General features: G+C 38.9%; 2 protein-coding genes across 2 annotated transcripts in view; one reads left to right on the top strand and one right to left on the bottom strand.

Annotated features, from left to right (window-relative positions):
- LOC124790130 (protein melted) overlaps positions 1 to 27,413 on the bottom strand; it is a 253,327-nt gene that overhangs the window by 95,995 nt on the left and 129,919 nt on the right. The window contains exons 13-14 of the mRNA XM_047257704.1: positions 21,384 to 21,592; positions 6,838 to 6,973 (exon numbers count right to left, since the gene is read on the bottom strand). Of these exons, the coding sequence (XP_047113660.1) occupies positions 6,838 to 6,973; positions 21,384 to 21,592 (345 nt within the window). The remainder of the gene's footprint in view (positions 1 to 6,837; positions 6,974 to 21,383; positions 21,593 to 27,413) is intronic.
- Positions 1 to 27,413, top strand: part of LOC124790131 (tRNA pseudouridine synthase-like 1) — a 221,931-nt gene that overhangs the window by 181,867 nt on the left and 12,651 nt on the right. The gene's annotated exons all lie outside the window — the stretch shown is intronic.

Raw genomic sequence — 27,413 nt, 5'->3', positions numbered from 1 at the left:
ATGTTGATACCGCATAAGCACTCTGGTTCTTAGCGGCACTTCATCCAGAGAGGAGGAAGAATTCGTGTGAGGAAGTTGGCATACACTGTGCTGTTTAGACTACCATTTATGAAATAAGGGTCGATAATTGTAGTACCAGGCATCCCACACCAGACGTTAACTCTCCATTTACGTTGATGTTCCACCTGTCTAAGCCATCATGGGTTGTCACTGGACCAACAATGCATGTTCCTTGTATTTACCTGTCCTTTGTTTGAGAAGGAACATTCATCGGTAAATAGAACATTGGAGAAGTAGTTTGGGTTGGCGAGGATTTGCTGCTGTGCCCACTGACAGGACTGTACACGATTCTGGAAATCATTCCCATGCAATTCTTGATGTACGTGTACATGGTAAGGATGGAACCAGTGACATGTAAGAATACGATGTACACTGGTTTTAGGAATGCCAATCTTATGTTCAAGCTGCTGTATGCTCACATGTGGATTCATAGCAAAAAGATGATAAAGCATCCATCGGGAAGATGGGTTCTTGTCAAGATATCACTATCTGTACAGTTCCGCTGCCTGTTTAGCAATTCGCCTAGCTTCAACAGCAACAATAAAAGGAACGTTATGTCGATGCAGTTTGTAGTACGGACAGCCTTTACTCTATGCCTACTCTTCACAACAGTATTTAAAAGAACTAAACTACTGTACTAAATGTACTCGTTCATAAGAAAACAGTATTGCAATTACGGTTCCGCTAGCTTACCTTCCCCATAGATGAGTAGCATTTCTACCTTCTCTTCGTTAGTATACATTCTACTCATACAACTCTTCAACTGATGATGGTTGACGGAATAACAGGTGTGCATTCTACTTGTGTTTATGTTTGTCCTCTGTCAACGTGAGCACGTGGATGTGATCCATTACCCTGAGTACCTGCACTATGCGCTGGGAATGTCAACGTCAATGTTGTGTTACATAATTAATAACATTGTGTTTCAGTGAATGGTATACTGTGATACATTTTTGAATAGGGCTTTAGGAGAGGAAATGAATTACCAAATAAAAAATACAGGGTGCCATTTAAAAAAGTCACACCGCTGTTCATATCTTCGTAAAAAAACAAAGCTACAATGAAGGCAATCATGCCGACTGATGTCCCCCTGATTTTGTAATTTGCATCTGGACAAACAGTTATTTAGGGTGGTCAAGATAAATGGGACACCCAGTATATAAGGTGTCCCAGGAGCAATGGTCAATATTACGGTGTATGACAGAAACGATCATTCAAACCAAAAAGTCTAGTAAACATGAACTCTAAAACATGTATCTGAAGAGTTATGAGCACTTCTTCATCTTTGATACTGTGAAACAAATCTCTTCTACTGCACGTTATTTGCTTTCCGTATTTTGAGAGAGAGTAGTATGGACCCAAACAAGAAAAAATTTCAGCAAACAAGGTCTCCAAAGTGCATACCTTAAAATCTATGAGCACTTGTTCATCTTCACTGCTGTGGATCGCATCTCTTCTACTGAGGAAGTGGTCATAGTGTGTGTTTCAGCAAAGTGATGGCTTCATAGGAGCAAATTATACTCAGTTTCCAGATTAAGTAAGAACTGGCAACACAAAACCAAGGGTGATTACACTTTGGTAACAGCAAAAATGGAACTGCTGAACAAACATAGGTAGTATATCATACAATAAGTCCCGGGGAATTAAAGAGAGAGGGAGGGAGGGAGAGAAGGGGAGAGAGGGGGGGGGAGAGGGAGGGAGGGAGGGAGGAAGGGAGGGAGGGAGGGAGGGAGGGAGGGAGGGAGGGAGAGAGAGAGAGAGAGAGAGAGAGAGAGAGAGAGAGATAGGGGGGGGGGGGGAAGTGAATAATTAGAAAAAATAATGGTAATGCAGGACTCCTGTTGGAAACAATGAATGAATCTATAGGTTCTGAGTGGAAGGTAACCATGAGATGTGAGATAAACCTCTTGCCTATGCCAGTCCCACCAACATGTCAAAGTACATTTGTGTTAACGACTCTTTGGTGTTACATATTCTGTTCCTCACAGCCTCGATCTTCACGGTCAATGTATATATTGTAAGCAGATAGTTTCACAAAATATACTATAAATTTTCTGGAGTCTTTCAATACAAGCTCGTGCACAAGAAAATCTCTTGGAACAATAGGGGTCAGATCAATCTGGAAGCCAGCACACCAAATGGGTACCATGACCTCCCAATTTACAAAAAGTACCTGGACTATACATGACATAATAACACACCACTACAACACAGACATTAGTCCTTACAGAGAAGTGTTGACATACAATCAGTACTTCCCACTTCCCAATGTCTATCCTCCGTCTACCATACAATGGAAAACCCAGGATGGAATTATGACAATATCAGGAAACATTCATTCTGGCTGCTCAGAGGCCAGAGATAGTATTGATGTGTGAGTTGTGCTTGCGTGAATATGTGTGTGTATTCTACATTAGAGGAAGGCTTTTTGGTCAAAAGCTCACATGTATAGTAATATCTTTGTTGTGCCTGTCTGTGACTCAACATCTCCTCTTTATAGTGGGTAGCAATATATCCTTTCCATAATATCACTGTCATCTACTAGAATAACTTTACATTACTCCCCCAGTCTTCATAATACACATTCTGGACCTTTCTCAAACCCTAATCATGACTCTCCACCCAGATGACATTTTGCCTATGTGAGATTTCTGGACACAAAGATAGTTAGGAAATCCTTCTTATATAATAACTCACTACAGAAGGACCAAGCTTGAATTGCTAACACTGATAGGAAACATGGTTAAAATATAATTTTGTACATCTTTGAATAGCTGTCAGTACCATTTATCTATAAAACTACGTGTGGTGGCACTAGCATCATATGAAGGCCAATGTACTATCCTCTTTGTGTTGTCACAGTAAATACAGAACAAGTGAGATTGTCATTGTGTTTGGTACTGTGACTGGAGCGAGGGATGCACCATTTGCATGCTTCATACTTGATACAATTATGCAAAAATATAATGGGAACTTAACAGAAACAAATATCAACACACTAAAAAAGAAAAGAGACTGTTTGATGGTGGAGAGGAAACAGTCCATTGGATATAAGAGATCCATCAGTTCTGAAACAACATGTACTAAATGAACCTGAAGTCAAAGTGAACACAAACCTTCATCCACAAAAATATTATGAACAAATGTAGTGCAGTGGCCATGATGTAGTATTATATATATGTCTGCTCCTCCCTTTTTTTTCTTTCAACGGTTTACTTAATACTTTTGATTCAACTAAACTCTAGTTAATAATAGCAGCAAGACCTAAATTTAATGCAAAAGGCTCTAGTCATCAGTAAGGCCACACAATAAAAATATTTATCTGAAAATTTATTTCTTTTTTAAATTCATTAATAGTAATGGCAAGGAGCACAGGAACTAATGTGACACAGGTATAGGTGAAATGTTACGCTGAGAAAGTGGTGAACTGCTTCAGAGTGGCAATGCTATCGCTAACACATATAGTGTAAATAGTCCGAGCATGTAGTGCCCCCGAAAATTGCTTCTTTTATGAATGTTCTAACAAAAGGTGCATGCAGCTCTTTCGTAGCACAAGAAATGTTCAGAACGACTCTGACATAGGGGAATACTCGGAGAAGGTTGGCTGACCAAAATTTCAAAGTATCACTGATGTTAAAATGTAGCACTATCAATTTATTAACCCTTCACATTATATAGCACACTGTTAATCACAAGTTTAAGAAAGAAGTGTAGAAGGAGCCCTAATTAGGTAAACTATACTTTCATAATAAACATAAATTCATTAGTTAATAAATTTGAAAGTAGAATGAGTAGTTTATGTTGTGGGAGCATAAGTATAGTGGACAAAGGCGACTGCTAATGCTTTGGCACACAATCTGAGACTCAACAGCTAACTTCCACTGCAGAAGGATGCTTGCAGTAAAGCTGTATAAAAATATTATCCTCGGTACCAAAAAGCACTTTTACAAATTCTAATGCAGGTTAGACACAACAATGAGTGATCAAAACAATTTCTGCGTAGAAGCAGGCTCTACTTCCACTCAGATGCACATAAGGTATGTTTCAATCAGGCACCGACTTTTACATAATATACGTAATTTTTGCTCATGAAGTTATTCAGAGTGACAGTAATTCTGCATTCTCCTGTGAAGATGTTACTCCATTACAATCGGGAAGTGATTCTGGCACTTGGCTTCGTACGTGCATGCTTTTCAAAGTCTGCTAAGTTTTCACTCATGCTGATGGCTTACTGGTTGTATGATTTAGTTTTATCCATCCATTGGTAGTTTTATCCATCCACTGATATGCTTAAAACATGCAGATGGGCAAGCCTATCATTTCTGAAGCATAATTTCAAACTCTGTTTCGAAAGAATGATCTAAGGACCTGTGCGGCAGTGGATTTTTCAGTTTCTATGGTTTGTCAGTTTATAGTCCCAGGTATCCTCTAAATCCTTTAGTATTTCTGATGAAGTTGGTTTCCCATCACACTCTAACTATCATGTTAATAGTTCCTGCCTAGTTAGTATTACATTCACAATCTCTGAATGTAAGCATGACTGATGGACATCTCTTGACGGCAAACATTGTAAGGTAGATTCCTGATGTTAACATCTTTTGTCTGCTCTTGCAAATTTCAAAGTGCCAGACTTGACTGTAATTACCAAACACTGGTATTCATGTACTGCCAATCAGGAGAGAAATTTGTGCCTTAACAGTAAATAACATGTTCATGGCAGTTTTGGCTAACATTATTTCAGTGGTTAACCAGGCAATGACCATTTCTTCACAAAACTCCAAACTGAGTAATTATAGCATGTGATAGTGAGAGCAGAGGAATGGGGCTACCCTTGTTTGCAAAGATAACTGTAAGTGCTGCATTGTTGGTGTCTGAGGTGCTTGCAGAGGCTACAGTCTGTAGGAATACTGTTGGCATGCTGCCTAAGCAGATGAAAGAGTAGCGAGACACCAAGCACTCAAGTTAATGAACACTTATACTGAGCACACACATCTCTTCAGAATTAGTCTTGTTTATTATGAGCATTCATGCAGTAATACTGATAGGACTCATTTATTTAAAACCCATTAAACCAACTAAGTTCCAAAGTTTATTCACGCTCAAATACTAGACAATATTTATGAGGATTTTTATAATACAGTTACAATTCTTATAAAGGACTAATAAACTCTTATAACTGCATTCATTCAAACTTCAACTGAGGTGTAGTTTTAGCTTGTGTAACATACAAAAGGCAAGACCCTGGTTAAGGGAAACAAAACATCAAAACTGAAAGTTTCAAAAGAATCAGCAAGATCACAGTTTGACAGAGCCAGGGACAATGGATCTGTAATCCACAACTCGCACTTTCATTTACAGATAATGATCTTGATGTTCAAGAACATATTTCTGCACAAGTGACTTACTAACTTATCATTTGGCACCCCCACTCCCTCTTTTCTCTTGCGCACTTTCACTCACATCTATTTTTGCTACTAATTGTGATATGCACTGTATACAAATCTTGTACTTGGGCATCCCTGACAGTCCCCGCCATCTAGGGCCCCCAATTGGTCGTTACTAATTCTGCTATGTCCTGATTAGAAATCTTACAGTTGTGGCATCTCTGGTGCCACTCTAAGGTTTGTGCCCTAATTGGCAGCTTGTTTTGCTTGGATATTAAACTGGCCCTGGACACTGGATGAAACACAGCATATAAATTTTTCCTTTGTGGGGAACCACACTCACGTAGGACTTTTTGAAAGAAATTTCCACCATTTGACTTGCTATTCATTTATTTTATGCACTCATGATTTTGGCTTTACAGCCATTCTAAAGTGCAAGTTAAAATGTCGCAAAATGATTGACCTGCCCAAATGAAACACATTGTCAATGATGACATGTCACTTACGCATATCAGACATTTTATGATATTTCAATTTGCACTTCAGAATGTCTATAAAGCAAAACCCACCAGGGTAGCCGAGAGCGCTAACGCGCTGCTTCCTGGACTCCGGTAGGCGCGCTGGCCCCGGATTGAACCCGCCTGGCGGATTAACGACGACAGCCAGTGTGTCGGCCAGCCTGAATGTGGTTTTTAGGCGGTTTTCCACATCCTCCTAGGTTAATACCGGGCTGGTCCCCACATCCCACCTCAATTACACATCTCGCAGACATTTGAAACACATTCCCACTATTTCCCGATTTACACTTGACGCAGACAGCTGGGGTACATTAATTCCGTTCTGGGGGGTAGGGGTGGAGACAGGAAGGGCATCCGGCCACCCCTTACAATTAACCATGCCAAATCCGTACTTAACCCTGCCGACCCTGCACACAATGTGGGATAAGGGCGGTAGCGAAACAATGTCTATAAAGCAAAAAGCCTGATTTCATGAAATAAATGAAGAGTAATTTAGAGTCAAATAGTGGAAATTTCTTTCAACAACAGTGTTTCAAATGAGTACTGAGAAGAGTAAAATGGCTATCACCAGGCTCCTGAATTCATACAGTAGGTGCTTGATGAAAGGCTCAAATGATTCTGTGAAACACAGCTTACAACTTTTCTTCACAGGTTCAGCAGAAATAGTAATTATTTTATTCTATTTGCTACGACTTGCCAGTCAAAACTACAATTACCTAATTTTTTTTTAAATGCTTGAAAAATAAGCAATGATATAAATCGCTGGCACTAGTGCACAAAACAAGACCCAAGACAGTCATTGCAATATACATACAATATAACGAAAATGCTTTAAATTAGACCAGTTGTAAACTGACATGTGCACATTAACATACCTTCAATTGTACACTTCGCTGGTGGTGGTATTCGTACTGATACTTTGTCCATGTAAGATTTTATCTTGTCCAAATGTTTTTCACAAAAGTGTTGAACTGTATCCCGCATTGGGTATGGCTCAAAAACACTAATTCTCTGAAATATGAAGAAAGACTATTATCAAATAAAAGATAGCATCACATTAATGGTGTTTAGAAAATTACAATGCTTATGAAAGCCCCTCTGCATATTAGTGTTACAAGAAGGGAATACATAATCAAAATTATGATATTCATATTCTAACATCCAAAGAAATTAACAAAGCATTATTCCTCTGAAGTTCCTTTGAATGCATGAGAATACAGCTGCTGTAGGCAAACAACACTTCAACTCTTGAGCATATTCCTGGAATACAAATAAGAAACATAGCTTGCAAGGATAAAAGATTATCAATGGAACACTCAATCAGATGGCCAAGGATGAACTTGTTCATGCTCATACAATACTTTGCTGTTAACAGCAGGTTTTAACATAATAATTCTGATTTATACAGCATCCAACCACAGAAATTCCAACAGAATATCAAATCCCTTTCCACATCCATAAAGACACCTGTCATATATGGCATACATTTGAAGTGTAATATGAAATTTATGTACATAGAGATTTGCTTACATTTGAAAGCCAAATGACATGATCCTCTATTTTCTGTTAAGAGCAGTCGACAAACAGAATACAGGGAAGAGCGATTGGCAAGTGACTACATTTATCCTCCACCTATATGGTGGATAATGGCTTGCGAAGAACAAATGCAGAACAAGATGTGGCATAATGGGCACACATATGCCACACCATGGATGTGTATATGAAATGACAATGGGATAAGATATGACTGTTGTCTTATTTGAAAGGTTTCTTATCTAAAAGTGTTGTAACTTGGACACACAACACAATCAAGAATGTTAGTATGTTATTAGACTGTGGCATGTACCCCAATCACCATAACATACACTGAACACAATAAGATAAGGCAAATGTATGCAAGCAGTAATAAAATGGTAACGGAGTGCAAGCGCAGTGCGGCAGGGTTTCAACAGGACTCGCCTGTAGCAGCCTCTACAGGAAGTTCACAGTACTGCTCTTTCGCAGTGCACACTTGTGGATGACAACACACAGCTAATGAGCACATCACTTCATTCCTATTCCCTTGGGGAACAGCTTGGATTCCTGAGATGTCCATGGCGTCTTCCTCCGCGAGGCTGTGACAGAGATGACATGCTGACTGATACTGGGGTGTATGGTCAGAAGTACTTGAGGCACGGGCTGTGTCACAGTCCGTCTTCTCATGCCAACACATACAGTAGGATGGGTGACATCAGTGTGAGCTCAATGTCCACATGAGCTCCAGGACCTGAAGGTGGTGATGCCCCTGCAGTTGGTGGCTGATGTGGAGGAGATGGTTCTGGTGTGGATGATGGCTTCATCTGTATTAGTAACGGTATTGGAGAAGCTGCAGAGGTTTGTCCACCAGTGACGGGGGTCCCTCGTATGTTGTGGCAGGGACCCAGTCGCAACAGGTGATCCGTCAAGCGACTCAAACTGATGTGGCGACATCGGTGTCTCAGCCAGGGTTGTCCAGTCACCCATATGCGGGTGCAACTGGTCATAATGACATGTACAGAGACCCTCCTCCATACGGACGTCACAGGGGCGGTCACCAGAGCACCAGGAGATGACAGTGGGTATACATTTTCGGCAACGACCAAACCGTCATGCCCAGACAGCCACCCTAAGATGGAAACAGGATGTTGGCTCCACGGGCTGGCAACCCTGGCTGGGCCACAGGAGGTTCAGGAGTGTCTGGGGTTGATGCCCACGCAGCAATTTGGCACGGCTGTTGTCACCAAACGGCATGAACTGACAGGAAGACAGAAACTGACCCAAGGCAATGCCAGACAGGGACCGAGTCACATACTTTTTCATTTGCATTTTGAATGTTTCGGCTTCACTGTTGGACTGGCAATGGAAGGGTGGGGTGAAAATGTGGTGAATCATGTGGGCTTTGAAGAAGGAGGCAAACTTCCATGACACAAACTGAGGGCCATTATCAGAGACCTATGGTGCTGGAAGTCCTTTGATGGAAAAAAATTTCGATAGGGCTGCCACAGTGGCAGAGGCCAAAGTTGATGGGCAACAAACAACATATGGGAACCAAGAGAATGCATCAATTGCTATTAGCCAGTAGGCCTTAAGGAAGGGCTGGAGAGACTAATATGGATACAGTCCCAGACCTGTGAATGCTGTGGTCATGGAGACAACATTGCACACAGGGCAGCTTACTATGATCCGCATTGAGAACATGCCGTAACCTATGAGTGACGTTGCTTCCAAATCAGGTCAAAAAACATGACAACGGGCTAACGCCCAGGTGTGTGACACCCCCGTCCCCTCAACCGACGTAGGACGCGGAAGAGCCACAATGGCAGAGACATTCTGATGAAGGGTTTGATACCAGCACTAGATACTTCGAATCCAAGACAAACAATAGAAGACTGAAAGAAGTGGCACTTTTCCAAATTGATTTTAACCTGGCAGCCTGTAACACCAAAAAACACATACTTAAGTTGTTGAGATGTTCAGCAGAGGAGGAGACAGAGACCATAATATCACCAAGATAGTTGGCACTGCAAGGCACAGACCTCGTGAGTTGTTCGAGAAGCCGTTGAAAAATCACCGGGGTGCTGGTAATGCCAAACGGTGATCACAAGTACTGTTACAAGCCAAAAGACTTGTTAACGACCAAGAGCCGTTGAGAGTCAGGTTCAACAGGAAGCTGCAAATATGGATTGGAGAAGTCAATCTTGGAAAAATACTCACCACCAGCCAGCTTAGCAAAACGTTTGCCAGGGCATGGCAACAAATACATGTCAATCATAGATAGAGCATTGACAGAAACTTTGAAATCACTGCAAGGCCTCCTTGACTATGACTAAGGGGTAGTCCACTCGTTGGATGAAACTGGTTGGACGATCCTAGAGGCCATGAGGCAGTTGAGCTCCGCCCTGGCTTGGTCATGGTGTGGCATCAGCAATGGGCAAGCCTGAAACAAGCGGGGTGTGGTTGAAGGTTCCCTGGTGATGTGGACTTTAAAATTATTGGCATAATCCAAGCCTGCAGAAAACAGGGAGGAAAATTCAGAGCATGAAGAGGTGGGTTGTGTATAAGGCACTTGATCAGAGACAAGATTAACTTAATCAGAAATAGTAAACTCAAAAAGCTTAACGGCATCCAAACCAAACAAATTTTTGGTGCGTGCATTGTTCGCCACCAGAAAAGTAAGTGGACAAATTTATATATGACTGGGGTTGAGAAACTACCTAATATTGGAATTCTTTGTTTATAGTAGGTGACTAAAGAATGTGACAGTGGTGCTAAAGGGGGAGAACCCAAGTCCATGTGCATCTGCAAGTTGAGTAATGACACGGCAACACCAGTGTTGACTTGCATGTGCAAAACCTTCTGATAAACCTTGACGTCAATAAAAAGCTTATTGAGTGCAACGGGGATTGCCTATACACAATTGACATCCATGTCAGTATCTGCAGTAGGCTGCTGGAATTTTGCATTACAAACAGGGGCAATGGGGCCCGTCTTGTTGCACTGGCAGCAAATGGACCATCGCTTAAGACAATATGGCATACCATGAGTGACAAAACACGACAGAGGGAAGCATGGAGCGCTTGTGTTGTTGTTCATTACCAGGCTTCCTCTGCTGCTGTTACAGCGGCTACTGCAGAGAGTTGAATCGGACACCATGAAGTTTTGCTCACACGGGGACGGCTGCCACCATATCGTCTCCATGTGAACCACCCAACAAATGGGGGGAAGTGGGTTGAGCTTCTGCAACCTCAAACCATGATTAAATTTGAGTAACTGCAGCCCTCGAAACATCAAATGATTGTGCAATAGTCATAATGCTGGAGAGGGAGGGCTTTTCACATTGATGGGCCTGCTCATGAACCTCACGATCCGGGGCCAAAACAGAGGTAAGTGTTTGCAACATCTGGGTTTGATTGTATTGCACTGTGGCGAACGCCTCCTGCTATTGACTGAGATGCTGCAATGCCTCTGTAAGAACCCCTTGCTGATCAACCAGCCAGTGTAAAAACTCATCAGTAGCACCATCAGACATAGTAGACACAATGGAGGACCATCACTTGTGTTGTAACTTGGACACACAATACAACCAAGAATGTTAGTACACATTAGACTGTGGCATGTACGCCAATCACCTTAACATACACTGAATGCAATAAGATAAGGCAAATATATGTAAGAAGTAATAACATAACAACTGAGCCTGGGCATAACACTGCAGGGTTTAAATAGGCACTCATCTGAGGCCAACTCTATTGGAAGTTCACAGTATTGCTCTTTCACAGTGCACTCTTGTGGATGACAACACACTGCTAACACGTACGACTTTCAAATGTGCGCACATTACTTCAGAAAGAGTGATCTGCAGAAAGAGTGATCTGCAGAAAGAGATGACAAGAGGAGGTTACAGCTGCAATAAATATCAGTTAAGATATTTATTATTATTATTCTGGATTTACAATGTGAGTACGTTTTTCCAGCACCTATTCTAGATTACAGTAAGTCACTAATTATTGTTCTCCACTCTTCTCTATTTGTCCATAAATCTTCAGGAATGTTGTTCTTCCTCATTGCTGACTGAACTCCCTGTATCCATGTATCAGGTGGTCGTCCCCTTTTTCTTCTACCAGTCGATTATGCATTTTGGTAGCCTTTCCTGTTCCATTCGTCTGATGTGTCCATACCATTTAAGTTGTTTGTGCTCGATGAAATCAATAATTGAATTTTTACATTTCATCTTGTCTCTGATTACTTCATTTCTTATTCTTTCTCGTCTTGATATTCTTGCTGAACGTCTCCAGAAATCCATTTCTGTGGCTAATAATTTTGATTTCAGTTGCCATTTTGTTGTCCACACTTCTGAACCATATGTAATAATGCTCCTAACTATTGTTTTAAAAATCCTTATTTTGTTATCAGTTGTTATGTGTTTGTCCCAGAGAATTCCATTCAATAAAGAGATTGTCGTCTTTCCAGAATTTATTCTTGATCTAATTTCTTTGTCCTGTTTCCCATCATTTGTAATTTTCACACCTAAATATTTATATTCCTCAGTAGCTGTTATTGTTCCCATCCCTTCTTCTAATATTAAGTCTCCATTCACTCCACCAATTACCATGTACTTTGTTTTATTCATGTTTACATTTAGACCTGATTTTTTATATTCTTGAATCAATTTTCTGGTCATATACTCTATGTCCTCATAGTCTTGGGCTATAATCAGTTGGTCATCTGCAAATTGTAACGAATATATTGTTCTATCATTTATTGGTATTCCCATAGCGTGACATTTTTTCTTCCAATTCTGTAAAGTTACTTCTGTATATATTTTATACAATATAGGTGAGATGCTACATCCTTGACGTAATCCTTTTGTGACTTGGAATCCATGTGATAGATATTTACCAATTTTTATTTTTGAAATAGAATTTTTATATAAATTTTGAATTGCTTTAATTATTCTTGGATTTATTCCTATTGATATTAAAGCTTTCCATAAACTGGATAAAGGCACACTATCATAGGCTTTTTCTATATCTATGAATACTAAATGTATAGGTTGTGCCCGAACCATTTTTTTTTCAATAATTTGTTGTAGGCAAAAGATATGATCAATTGTTGATCTTCCAGCTCTAAAACCTGCTTGTTCTTCAGCCTCCTTTTCTTTGTATTCTTGTTCTAACAAATATTTAATAATTCTTCCATATAATCTACTGAAGGTATTGGTCACTGTTATTCCCCTATAATTTTTACACTCATCTTTCGCTCCTTTTTTATGTATCACTGAAATATATCCTACTTTCAAATCATTTGGGACATCTTCCCCATTTAAACATCTTTCGAAAGGGTTTCTTAACAATTCCATTAATTTCTTTGTTCCTAATTTTAATAATTCTGCAGGAATACAGGCAAGGCAGATGCATTATAGAATAACAGAGGCAGAGAGACAGCAAGCAGCAGGCAAATGAAGTAAGGATTACTGAATAAGAATTTGAGTTCTTATAAACCACAAATATGAGATGTGTGTGGAGCCACAAAGTTGACTTTGAGTAATGTATTGAGTTTGTCTGCAATCATGAAGGAAACTGAGTGTTAACAGAGTTGAAACAATAAGAAACTCTCTATACCTATTTACTTCACTTAGTTACTAAAGATCATAATGAAATTGTGACTTGAAAAAGGACAGCAATATATTACTAACAGACTTCCACTTGTATATTATATGGCTATACTGTCTGCTTGAAGTGACTGTATTCATCGTTTGAGTGTATATTTTTCATTTCAGGATTTTATGTGATAATGTGCAATGATATTAAACAATGTTTTTATGGTGAGAAAGGAAGCTTGCATTCGGCACTTGTAATTGGCAACTGATTGTATGAAGTTGCTACAAGACGAAAATTGTAAACAAGAAGCTGCCAACAGAGGAATGTGAAACATAAAGAGCGTGTAGTGTTTGAAACAAAACCACATTCAAATGTCACAACACTGCTACACTTATTACAACACTTAGAGAGAGCACTAAGGTCAAGTAATGACCAAATAATATATGACAAGTTCTGGGTCTTTGCCTTGTAAATGCACTACTGTGTTTCAGTAATACCTCCACATCGACTGTATACACATTTTGCTACTACATTCACCTAAATCTTCTAGTAAGCTCTTTTTAACTTGAAAAATGTGAAAGGTAACAGGATAATGCTTTTCTTTAGTCCAATGTTTCCTATTCTTTTAGTCGAACAAGATAATTATGTACCAGTGAGCCATTAATCACTTACTACAATTATTTTATTTATAATTTTATTCAGTTAGTTGGCACTTTACCAGGAGCACTTGAAAGTTCAGAGCAGAGTTGTCACTAGTGCATCATAGCCAACACACTGAATGCTACATTTCATTTAACCCTAAGAAAACTGTAAAATTCCCACATCCCATCCCCAAAAGAGAGACTTGTATCAGCGTATTCCAAAGAACTGTTATTTCGTGAAACATGTTTTAGACTATATGTAGAATGTTTAGGTATACACATTTCCTAATAACAATTCCAAGTATTTTCAATGATGTACTGATGACTCAAAGCACTTCTGACACATATCAGCATCAGTGGTGTAGACTGAAGGCTATATGCAGTCATAGAAGACAATTTCAGAGAAGTGAGCATTTAATAAAATGTAACACAGAAAACAAGTATGTGTGTTAACTTCATCCAGGGTATACACGTGGACAAGGAAAAAAATTTCCCGGATTTCCCAGTTAAAAATATACTTTCTCCCGGGTGAAAACATACTTTTCCATGTTAACTGACCGTATATTTTCTATTGCAACTGTATAACTTATCAATCCTTTGAATGACTATGGTTTTATACAAGGACGTAGAATTTCCTGGCACTATCGAAAACTAAACACAGGGAAAAAACGCGTTTTGGAAAGATCTTTGATGTGCAGCAAAATGTACGCTGCATATTTTCGTATTACAAAAGTATAAATTCGAATTCCACCAAACACTGCACGTTACTTTCCGAAGCATTGAAATTGAGATTGCAATGCACTTTTGTAAGCCAGTCATATTTCACGTCACGTGATCTCGCCAGCTGATGACAGCTGGTATTCAGAGCTTAGGACACGTGATGTAGTCAGCAAATAGCAACATCACTGTTAAGCAGTGCGAACACACAAACAAAAAAAGTTAATGGTTTAAATTAATATACATAGTGTTGCTAAACGAAACGCAAAGCTTTCACATATAATGTTGGTTTTTTATGCACGTATTACAATTTAAGATATATCAAACAAATGTGCCAGTTAAAATTTTAATAATGACATAAATTTCTGATCTTCTGGGCTTGAAATTTATCTAAATGGCTCATCATCAAAGAGTTGATTTTTAAATGAGAGTGAAACACTCTGTGATTTAAGAAATACATCATACATTCTCGCACATAGTTCCAGTGTAACTGCCAGAATGGTACTTTGATGGTAACAGTTTTCAAACCACCATTTGGAATATTTTCCCGCAAACCTGTTAGAAATAGGCTCGTTTCTGCAGTTGCCGGAGAGCACCAGATGACAGGTGTCACCGCACTTGCACAGCTACGATGTCGTAGGGAGCCCATATGTTCGTATGTGTAAAACATTAAAAGATCTTACATTATGTCATAAAAGAAACAAAACATCAGAGGATACTCCAAGAGCATTGAAATTTCAACACTTTGTTTCAAATATATTGACTGCCTCAGCAGAAAAGATTAATAATAGAAAATTTCTTTAGCAAACCGACAAAAATAACTTCATTGTTCTGCAAGGCAATTAATGCTTGATTGTCAGAAAGGTGGAAATAAAATGAAATCAGCAACTAACACAATTTAGGTTTCCGTAATTATGTGAATGTATTTTAATTCACCTGATAGCTCCCAGCCACAGAAATCTTTTTTTGTTTACATTTGATGTGAGAGCAGTAAACGAAGAGGAAACAGCAAAATCACTAAATGTAAACACGGGTAACATAGAGACTAGCCACTGTAACTCAGACTGTTCTGCGCATCAGCCCCGGATCTACGATATTTCCGAACTGGGGCAATACCCCGCCACTCCCTCAACCGTTTGAGATAGGACATCAAAAATTAAAAAAAAAAAAAAAAAAAATCGAATTTTCAAAAATACACTCATTTTGTAGCGCACATCTTTCTGAAGAGTCTGATGCATAAAACATATGTGCTCGAGGAAATGTAACACATGTTATTTGGTCGTAAGTGTGCCAAAGTGCAGTGCCTCGCCTCCTCACACAGCATTCTTCTATCACACGTCACTGTACTTCGCTCTGTGGAATTGAAACGTGTATATTTTGTAATGGATGCCATCAAACCATATTCAGGACAGTGGAAATTAAAATGTCCTGTGGTGCCTCTCCTGCTTACAGTCGGCCGGTTTGACATTATCTCCCTCTCTTTCTTTTTTTTTTTTTTTTTTTTTTTTTTTTTTTTTTTTTTTTTTTTTTTTTTTTTTTTTAAAAAAAAAAGAACTCTTCAGAAAATTTGCACTCTTTATTCCCTACCAGTTAACAACTTGCTGCTTTGTGTGACATAAAATTAAATATAGGATACATAAACCCAGTAAAGACTTGAGACAAACAAGACAATACACATTTCTTCAATCCTTAGCTCCTACAATTTTTTTTTCTCTAATCTTGCTACAGCTTTACATGGCATGCTTTCCTTTTTGTGTAAGAATCTATTACCTCATCAAAGTTTGTCAAATGTTTTGCTACATGAAAAGTCGAAATGTCGTTGTCTAATACTGAAAAAGCTGTTAATACAAATAGGACCCAAGACTGGTGTGGTTTCCCGATCTGATTATGTCTATTTTGCACTGTCTGCTAGATAAAACAAAATAGGCCTTTCTAATACTGCAAAAATTGTAACAAACACCAAATAAACGAGAATGTTTTGGAACAAACGGTCTTTTTTGTAACAACAGAATACAATTCACAAAGTACCAATATCAAATGCCAATTAGGCCTACAACAAGCAAAAAGCTTTACGTTAGGAAATAGTTTCACACTTCATTTATACACTCCAGTTTCTCAAGCATGAGATCGAAAAGTAGTAGTACGAAACTTTCATACAAACTTGGAATCATCATATTGTTCCATAATTTGTGTGATGTCCCCGTTTCTTCTCCTTCCTCATTATAGCGAACAGTCTTGTCATCACTAATTCTGTAACTATTCCTGCCATTGTCAAAGTTTATTCGCAGGTTACCTTCACTAACTCTGCCAGAATCACTGGTTTAGTTATCCCACAATTATTCTCCAGTTAGGTGTTGTCACATGTTCATACAACTCATTTTCTGCATTTCTTCCAGAATAGAACTTTAAGCTGCTGCTAGCCAGGGACTGTACAACTGGCATATACTAGTATATGCAATCTTGCCAAAAATTTTCTGTCAAAATTTCATTTTCTTGGATACACCGAGAAGTTAATACATAATCTTTCTTACCTGTTATTCATTTATTTTCACTCCTGTAGTCTGAATCTATGGATTTCGCTAGTAATTTTAACAATGTTCATCATTCGCAAACCCAATCAACCACAAAATCAGACAGTGGTTGGCATTCATCTGTTTGGCCTTACTCCGCTCAGCTCTTATAGTCCCTTTTATCTATAGGAAAGTTTGTTTCTACATGCAACGCGGATTCCCCAGACAGTGACATCATGTACACTATGCACGCATTCACAAATCAACTTATGATTCATTCAGAAATCAACTCAGAATGTGTTCAAAAATATTAAAAAACCGACAGGAATGTGTTTCAAAGTAATTTGAATAATGAATAGGTTAACATGCGCTGGGTGTTAGTCGCTTTGTGAAACAAGGTTTTTTCCGTCAAGAAGCAGGAGAAGGCACTACTCAACTGCACATGCGCATGATCCCACTCGTAACTGCTACAACAAATCTAATGTAAACAGTTGTGACGTCACGCTCATCGGAGGCAATTTGTTGTTACAAAGCATTGCATAGTCTTCCTAAAGCCTTTGACACATTTTGCTGTTGGCAGACGCCTGTATGAGCACTGTGTTTTGTTGCTGTATGTGGCACATTTCCTTTGCAGTTTAAGTTTTATTTTCGTTTTTTTCTCTCATTCATGTTTTATTGCTGCAATATTATTCTGCAGTAGCGGGATACAGTAATATCCTTTGTTGGAGTAACGGTTCTTACCAGTCAAAATTACAAAAATTTAACTGAAAACAAAAACAATGGAAATTTCCCGGAATTCTAAAAAATTCCTGGGTTTTTCCCAGTTTTCTCCCAGATGAAAAAATTCCCGGGTTTTTCCTGGAATCTCTCGGTTGTCCTGGGTCGTATACACCCGGTCATCATGAGACATACTTCATAGCTATCCAGTACCCCCTAATGTCTCATCTGCCTCAGAACATCCTCATGGTGTGAACTTAACAAAAGACAATCTGTGCTCATTTCTATACAGCCTTGACACATTTCCAATTCATTTTATTTTGTGTGTAATGAGCCAGACGTTGATTACACTTCTCCGATGAGACTATATTAAACCAGTCAACTAACAACAAGAGCATCTCTCTGATGCACACCAGCACTTCATCACATCCCAGCTTTGTCACTTAGGAACATGTTAACTAGAATGACAAGCAGCTCCCCTCTACATGTACCCTCAACAAGATCTCTCAGGTCATATACTCTGATGCTACAACTACCCCGACGTACAAGAGGGATTCAAATGTAAACCTTAACAGTGCAATAAAGTTCCTCAAAGTATTACTATCAATTGGGCAATTGGCAAGAGTTACTCTCATGTTTTGACAAATGACCAACAAATGGCAGTTTGTTGTTGCATCCCATACAGAGAAACTGTGTCAGTGTGAAGTTGGCTGCCCCATTGCTGACTTGCACCACGTTAGAGCAGCAATCTGTGACAAGTTTTTTGAGTAGTGAAACTGCATCACAGGATAAAAGCGCAGTACCATGATTCATGTGTGTCCCTGCAACAAGCACACACGTGATGCAGAAAGTTTAAAACAGGTGTAAATTCTGTGGAAAATGCTGTGAGTTGCATTATGTATTTTAAGTGACAAGGTCCAAAGATATGCTTCACTCATCACGTAAATGTAAACATTTGTATGAAAATGGACTTTTACTATGAAATGTGGATTTTAACAGCTGACAAGCATCAAAGGAATGCTACATATGAAGACATATTTTTACTTGTGACAAACTTGTTGTAATTTTATTTTTGACAAACTTGTGTGGAATGTGCAATATACTCTATATTAAAATGTTAACATGGCATGAGTAATGAACACACACTGGAACATGACAAAAGTTTTCAAAGATCTGAAGACGACAGTCTTACCTGTCAAAAGTGATCAATAAAAAACAGTTATGAACATAATCTTGGCTATAAAATTTTTGTTTAGAGTATATACGGGTCACTCCTCCCCATTTCTGATTATGAGAAACATCAATTAAATTTTCATCAATTTACACACCACAGAACTTAACATTTTCTACTCTGTTTATTACTTCTTATTGGTACACTATGTTAATAGGAAGTGAGATATTTTTGACAGGACAGAACTGGATGTAAAGCTACATTCATGGCTTAGAATTAATGGCTAAGATCATGGCTAATGAATTAAACAGCTTCAAAGTTTATGTTACGGTGAAAGTGTGGCACTCCACTAAAATGTGTTCAACTGATAAAGGGTCACACAAACTGCAATAGTGTGGAGTAGATTGTTAAATAATAAATTAATTGTAGTGTTGGCAGAAGAGCCAACACTGTTTTTCTAGAGGAGGCCTAAATGCACGCGTTTAATTACACGCTGACTGGCGTGAGGTCTGGAACAGGACAATATCTTGAGAATTGTAAATAAAGTACGTAGATGATGTAATACTTAACTTTAATCCACAATTGTAGAACATCTCTCGTTACGGTACATGCATCATAATATTAATTATCAACTGAATACGGCGCCTTGCTAGGTCGTAGCAAATGTAGCTGAAGGCTATGCTAACTATCGTCTCGGCAAATGAGGGCGTATTTGTCAGTGAACCATTGCTATGAACGTCGGCTGTACAACTGGGGCGAGTGCTAGTATGTCTCTCTAGACCTGCCGTGTGGTGGCACTCGGTCTGCGATCACTGACAGTGGCGACACGCGGGTCCGACGTATACTAATGGACCGCGGCCGATTTAAAGGCTACCACCAAGCAAGAGTGGTGTCTGGCGGTGACACCACATTAATGGATCATTCTAGTTTGGCAGATGCTGAATAAGCGAAGAATTGCAGTTCTTGACAGGGTGTTCTATACGAACAAGCTGTAGAATCTTGTCTGGTACACAGTACTCCATATTTGATGATCATAAGGACGAGTTTAATGTCTAGTCAATGACTCACCTTCATGCCAGATCAGACTAAAAAATGCAAGAATGTGTATTTTAAGGATAAACGATATAGCAACTTGTCTTGTATGTGATCAGACTCTGTCGCTCTTTCTGTCCCAATATGCTGAAGAGCTTCTATTTGTTGTATTGGTCATATACGCTTACATGAGTTTGAAATCTGAAGGACAGGTAAAAACACTCTGCTCATCTTTTTTGAAGTGGGAGGCAGAAGAGTAACTTTCAGAAGCTGCGGTGTGGGCAAAGTGTGTTACTGTGTTGCTAGTTGTTCAGCAACAATGGTAGGGTCAGACTGAATGATGTCATTCTGACAGATGACCAAAATACTGGAGGATGACTAGTGCACATAAACATTGTTTAGTTTGTCCCATACGTGAGAGGGCCTGGTTAGAGTCTCAAAAGTGGTCTTTCCCAGCACTTCTTTTTGTAGTTTTTAATTAGACAGTGTGCTCTAGTTTACGGTCTTTTTGAAGGTGATCCCTTGATGGGTGTCATTTATGTTGCTCAAGTGCTCACTGTAATTTTTAATACACAGGGCTATTTCATGGCTCCATCATGCCATAGGTTTCCAGTGGTAGGGACTTGAGATGAGAGGGAGGCTTCTGACATTTGGAATATGACAGTAATGTTACATCAAAATGTAACTTCACATCTATCTTGGGAAAGGAGATTATGGTTTAAGGAAACGCCAATCGACTTTCTTTAAATTTAAGCAGGGAGGATGCTCTGATGGGTATCAATGTGTCACAGAAAAAACAATTGGAAACATGTTGCTGTAACATAAATAATCATGCAGCTTCCAATAACCAGACAACAGAAATCTAAACCAGACAAGACAAATCTAGGGCAACTAATAGCCAAGAAGGCGCTGTAACCTGGGTTAAATGCAAGAGAAATCCAAAGTTTAACACACACACAATATATGTTCTATAAAATTATGAGACAGAATTGCCAGCCAACAGTTATCTTCAGCAAAAATGTCAGCCCTGCCAATAGATACATATAAAATATATGTAGTGCCTAGCAATTCTGTCTCATAATTTAATAGATTTCACAAGAGGATTTTTCTTTTGCCACAAAATATCTCTTCTGGTAGAATGCTTTTCAGAGAAATTTTGGCACTATGTGGTCAGTTGGCACATTGTAGCCATACAATTGTCTATGTGTGTGTGTGTGTGTGTGTGTGTGTGTGTGTGGTGAGAGAGAGAGAGAGAGAGAGAGAGAGAGAGTCACAGTTTTCAGTCTAGTTTATATGCCTTTGAACAACTCAACACTTCCTCTACTATTCAGTGAGTTGTTAACTTTACCCATCATGGTTTTTTTTCAGCATTCATTAATTATTAATTTAAATTTATAAATGTAACAATGACTTGTGTTGCAGACTTCATTGTTGAAGAGGGAGAGAGGGGCGGAAAGGGGAGCAGACAACAAGTTAAAAGAAGATTGACATTTATAATTTCAATGCAAAGTTTACCTGAGCAGTAGCAGCTACACTGTTCTGACAATTGTTAATGATAGTGACACTTGTATTAGGGCGTCGGGTAGTGACAGCAGATGTAACTGGAGGTGGTGGACTAGCTGCCACATTCCCTGAGCCACTGAGACAGGATCGGCCACTGGAGACTGCTGTTGTTGCCAGTCGTGTCCCTGACTGACTCATCAGACAAACATTGTTATTCCCACCTGGAATAAACACTACTTTTGCCTTACATAGACACATAATGCACAAATTTAAGGAAATTATACCAGAACACCAATATACAGGTTGGGAGGGGGGGTGGGGGTGGAAGGAGCTACAAGAAAACAGCAATACTAAGAGGGCACAAAAAGTGTGGTGGCAGGAAGAACAGGACCTCTGGTTAGGTGAGTTCACATCCATAAGTACAAAATCATTTGAGGGTAATGCACCAGTTAGTCTAATAATGAATAAGGAAATATGAATACGGGTTAAAATCTCAGCAATTACAAAAAGGACAGACTGATACTCACATCAAAGATGTGAATTGTAGACAAGCATAACAAAAAGACTGTTACACACTAAGCTTTTGGTCAATGCCTACTTCAGCAAAAAAAAAAAAAAAAACCACTCAGATTCACACAAGCAAGCACACCTCACGACCGCTATCATTGGCAGCTCTGACTGGAATGTGAATCCAGACAAGAAAGTATAACACACACACACACACACACACACACACACACACACACACACACACACACACACATTCACATAAGCAGCACACGACATGCACACACAACCGGTATCTCTGGCGCTTTAGCTGGACTGTTATTACCAACAGCCTAATGAATGTATTATCGTAGCCAATATCCACCACAGTAGTATAAGTCTATATGCCAACTAGCCTCACAGATTAAAAGAATGTATGAAGTGATAAAAGAAATTATTCGTCTAGTATATGGAGACAAATATTTAACTGTGATATGCACCTGAAAATCAATAGTAAGAAAAGTATTGTAGATAAAAATAGCAGGAGTAAATGGACTGGGAAAAAGGAATGAAAGGGGAAGCCACCTCGTAGAATTTTGCACAGAGCATAATTTAATCATCCTGGGCACTTGCTTTAAGAATCATGAAAGGATGATGTAAGCATGGAAGAGACTAGGAGACACCCGAAGTTTTCAGACAGACTATGTAATGGTAGGACATAGATTTTGAAGCCAGATTTTGAACTGAAAATCATTTTCAGGGGCAGATGTAGACCATGGTGACAATATGTTGATTATGAAGTGCAGAATAAAACAGAGAGGACTGTTAAAGCCTAGGAAATTAAGGAGATGGGACTTGGATAAACTGAAAGAACCAGATGTTGATGAGGGTTCAAACAACAAAGCATTAGATAATGGTTGAGTGAAAGAGAAGAAAAGGTTATATTATGTCATAAATCGGTAGCTTTAGGAGATTAAGTAAGACAGCACAGCATCAAATAGGGGAAAAGACAAGGTCCAGTAGGAATTCTTGTATAGTTCATGGGTACTGAATTCAATTGATGAAAAGGAATAATAATAATAATAATAATATTAATAATAATAATAATAATAATGCAGCAAATGAAGTAGGCAAAATGGAATACAGGAGCCTAAAAAAATGAGACCAACAGAAAATGCAAAATTGCTGTGCAGAAACAGCTAGAGCACAAATACAAGGCTGTAGAAGCATGCATGACACAGGGAAAGAGAGGTACCACATTTAGAGAAGCAGCTATATACAAGAAGCGAAAGAGGGAATGCCAGAAGATGGAAGGCATACAGTGAAACCTCTATATAATGTTTTTCAAGGGACCACAAATTCTGAACACTGTATAGAGGAAAACACTATAAAGAGGAAGGCTTCCAATTAATAATCATAGGGCATTACTGAAGTTCGGGATACCACTAATCAGCTTTGACAAATGGTGCCATAGATGTCATTTTAAATTTTCACAACACTATAATGTGATACTCATTGCAAATGATCAATGTATCAAATGATTAGTGTTTTGTAATTAAAACATAGGGCCTAGTAGGGGAATGGATGAAAGTAAACGATCAGTTTGTACTGTAAAAAGTTATAACAGATTCTTAAGATATGACATCATTGTCCAAAGCTGACAGGTGGTACCCCGTTCTTCAGTTGACCCAATTATAGAATATGAGCCAAATTTTGTTTATGATATACTGAACATATTACATAAAAACACAGTAAATGATACAGATTAAAAAAAGAATTAGTTACAAAAAAATTACTTTAATAATTAAATTATGAAACAGAACTTAAATTTGCACAAAACTCTAGGAACCTATGCAATCTGAAAACCACATACCTATGATTTTTTTTAAATATTCAAGCAAGCATGTTTGTTTTCTATTTCTCCTAGACTCTATGGCAATCATTTCTTGCTCCAAATGAGCAGGTTGAACTACTGTCCTCAAGTCTATGGGTCATCATATATCTCCTGAATGTTTCAAAGGCTTCAGCTGCCTTAGTATATGAGGGAACAGGGTCAGCTTCCTTGTCACTGTCACTTTCACTACCACTATTATTCTCCAAGCTTCTCTCTGCAGTCAGCCCCTCTCCTGTGGTTGCCACGTTGTCATCCACGGACACAAAGTCCTCAAAAGTGACAAAATCACTGCCTATTAATTCGTGAAACTCTTGCAAATCACTTGCAACATCTTCCACAGGAGCTGCCATCTCATTTTGACAGAATCCCGCTTTTGTGAAACAGTTTTTAATAGTTTCAGCACTGACTTCCCTCCATGAGTGCATAATTAAATTCATTGCCTGTAAAATATTCAGCTTCAGTTGTTAGCTCTGCTGGCTTCCCGGATTTCTTTGTTCCATCAAATTCAAGCCTTTTTTACAAGGCTGTCCTATATTTAACCTTAAGGGCTTGTGTTATTCCCAAGTCCAAAGGTTGCATATGGCTGGTGCAGTTGGGTCGCAGGAAAATTACTTTCACATTTCTCAGAAAGGATACGTCTGGTGGATGTGCCGCACATCTATCCACAAACAGCAGCACTTTTCTTGCAGCACTTCACATTTTGGCATCAAATTCTCTGAAACCAAGTTCATAACACTTCCTCCATTTCATCGTAAGTCAATGGTTTCAAATGCATGCATTTCAAATTTCCACAATTCTCAAACCCTTCCATTATCGATGATCTGTTTTTCATAACAGTGTTGGGTGTTGAGGGGGCCAGTTCAAATTGCTTCGCTAGCTCCATGTGACCCACACCAGGAGATGCCTCCACTTTTTTAATAGCGGTAACCCTCTCTTCCAGAGAAATGTTCTTCCACTTTTCACTCATGTCCACAGATGAAAGCTTAAAAAAAAAAAAACATTATATCGAAGACACACTCTCACTAGACACATGAACTGTTTGCTGCTCAGCTCACACACCACTCTACGAATACTAAGCATTGACTGAAATGACGCCAAAAAGATGGCAAGCAGAATGTGTGTCACATGTCACATGACTGGGTTCTGCCGCTGACATATGAAACATGCTGAGTGTGGGCTTCCTGAGCCAGTGCAAACTGTGAATCCACAAAACGGAAAACGATGCGTCTACATCCAGTCACTTAAACGTTATAAAGAGGTAAATAATTGACCAGGGTTATAAAAATATGAGTGTTACATGGAGGAAATTATAATATAGAGGAAACACAGTAAAGAGGAAAATTTAACATTGTTTATATGGGCTTTTAGTCGGGACTGAAAAAAACGGACGTAACATAGAGGAAAACATTATATGGAGGAACGTTATCAAGAGGTTTCACTGTATATGGAAGGGCTACATAAGGGAGATGAACTTGACAGTATTATGGAAAGAGAAGAGAAAAATAGATGAAGGTGAGATGGGAGATATGATCGTGTGAGAGGAATTTGACAGAGCACTGAGAGGCATAAGTTGAAACAAGGCCTCTGGTGTAAATGATATTTACTCACAATTATTGAGATCCTTGGAAGAGGCAGCCATGACAAAACTATTCCACCTGGTGTGTAAGATGTACAAAAAAAGGCGAAATACCCTCAGATTTGAGGAAGAATGTAATAATTCCAATTACACAGAAAGCTGGTGCTGACAGTTGTAAATATTATTATCACAGTTACGTAAGTCATGTTTGTGAAATAATTACAAGAATTATTTACGGAAAGATATTAGAAATGGTAGAAGCCAATCTCTGAGAAGAAAAGTGACACTGACAGAATGATATTCGGGAATTAGACACTAAAAATTGTCTATGAATTTTGTAATTCGGGCAGAAAATAACTGATGGTAGCTGAAGTACAGAGGACATAAAATGTACATTGACAATTAAAAAAACAGCATTTCTGAAAAAGAGAAATTTGCTAACATGGAATATAATTTTCAAGTGTTAGGAAGTCTTTTCTGAAGACAGTGGACAGGAGTGTAGCCTTATACAGAAGTGAACCATGGAAAATAAAGCAATTTGGACAAGAGGAGAATATAAGTTTTTGAAATAGTGTAACAAATGTGGAGGCGCAAAATCAAATTGGGGAAAAAAGAAATTTATGGCGCTACTCCCAAAGGGAGGAATGTTTGACAAGAAACTTCCTGAGCATCAAGGAATCATCTATCTGGTAATGGACAGAAGTGCGGAAGAGTAAAAATTGTAGAGGGAGAGAATAGCTCAAATACAGTAAGAAGGTTCAAATCAATGTGTGTTAAAGCAGTTAAGTAGAGATGAAGAGGCTTGAACAAGGTAGACTAGCACAGAGGATTACATCAATTCACGTTTCAGAATAATGACCAGAACATTATCATTTGATGACATAAAAGAAAGCATGCCCAGTAGTACATGTACAGTGCACTGGGTGGTTAAGTGTATAAAAATTACAGCTTTACAAAATCTCAAATTTTAAAAAAAAAAATACTTAATAATGAAATGTGTGGTGGTTTCTTAACCTAGGTGTATGGAATTATGAAATTCCAGTGTCTCATTGGAAATCAAGAAATACAAATGAAGTAACATAATGGAGAGGATAATATTTCTTACACTAGTGTATCCAGATAACGGTAACTCTGAAATAAAAACATACTGACTCCAGAAACCACTACAAGCATAAAGACACATTTCCAAATCATTTTTCTATAATGGAGAACATACATCCTCTTTTAATTAGGCATTTAGACTCTGGTTGTACATAGATTGTACAACTGATATAGGATGAGTCAGTTACACTACAACACAGTAATGTACCAAACTAAATTACCATGTAAAGACAATATTATGAAAAAGATTGCTATTCACCATACAGAAGAGATGTTGAGTCATGAATAGGCACAAAGAAAATATGGCTATACATTTAAGCTCTCAGCCAAAAGACCTTCTCCCGAAGCACAAAACACAGCGATTTGTAAAAAGACTACTTACACACAGATGACTGCTGTCTCTGGTTGCAGTGGCCGGACTATGGACTGTAAGTGCGCCTGACGGGAGAATCATTCCGTTGAGGGTAATGGGGGTATGGAGGGGGAGGGGGGGTTAGGAGGTGGCATGGGATGGGTTGGGGGGTGGGATAGCAGGGTAGGGATGGGGGAAGTGAAGTGCTGCTTGAGGGCACATCCAGGGACATGGTGGATATAGGGTAGGGCTGTTAGGTGCAGTGGGATGTTGGGGGAGAGGGAGGTGGAAAATGTACCAAGGGTCTCACTGAGGCCTTCACAGACCGAAATTACCCTCCCAACCTTGTACAGAAATAGATCTCCTGTGCCTCGTATCTCCAGTCACCTACCACTTGCTACCGTATTTTACGGACTATAATTCAGGGGCATCTTACACTTGAAATTAAAACTAAAACATCCAGTGATTTAAAATTTCCTCCAGTCTTGAAAACAGCCATACATTATTCGATGCTACAGGAAACTTACACTATGTGATCAAAAGTATCCAAACACCCCCAAAAATACACGTTTTTCATATTAAGTGCATTGTGCTGCCACCTACTGCCAGGTACTCCATATCAGTGACATCAGT

This window comes from Schistocerca piceifrons, chromosome 3, assembly GCF_021461385.2.
Source record: "Schistocerca piceifrons isolate TAMUIC-IGC-003096 chromosome 3, iqSchPice1.1, whole genome shotgun sequence".
NCBI classification, from domain to species: Eukaryota; Metazoa; Arthropoda; class Insecta; order Orthoptera; family Acrididae; genus Schistocerca; species Schistocerca piceifrons.
This window is presented reverse-complemented; position numbering and strand designations above follow the sequence as displayed.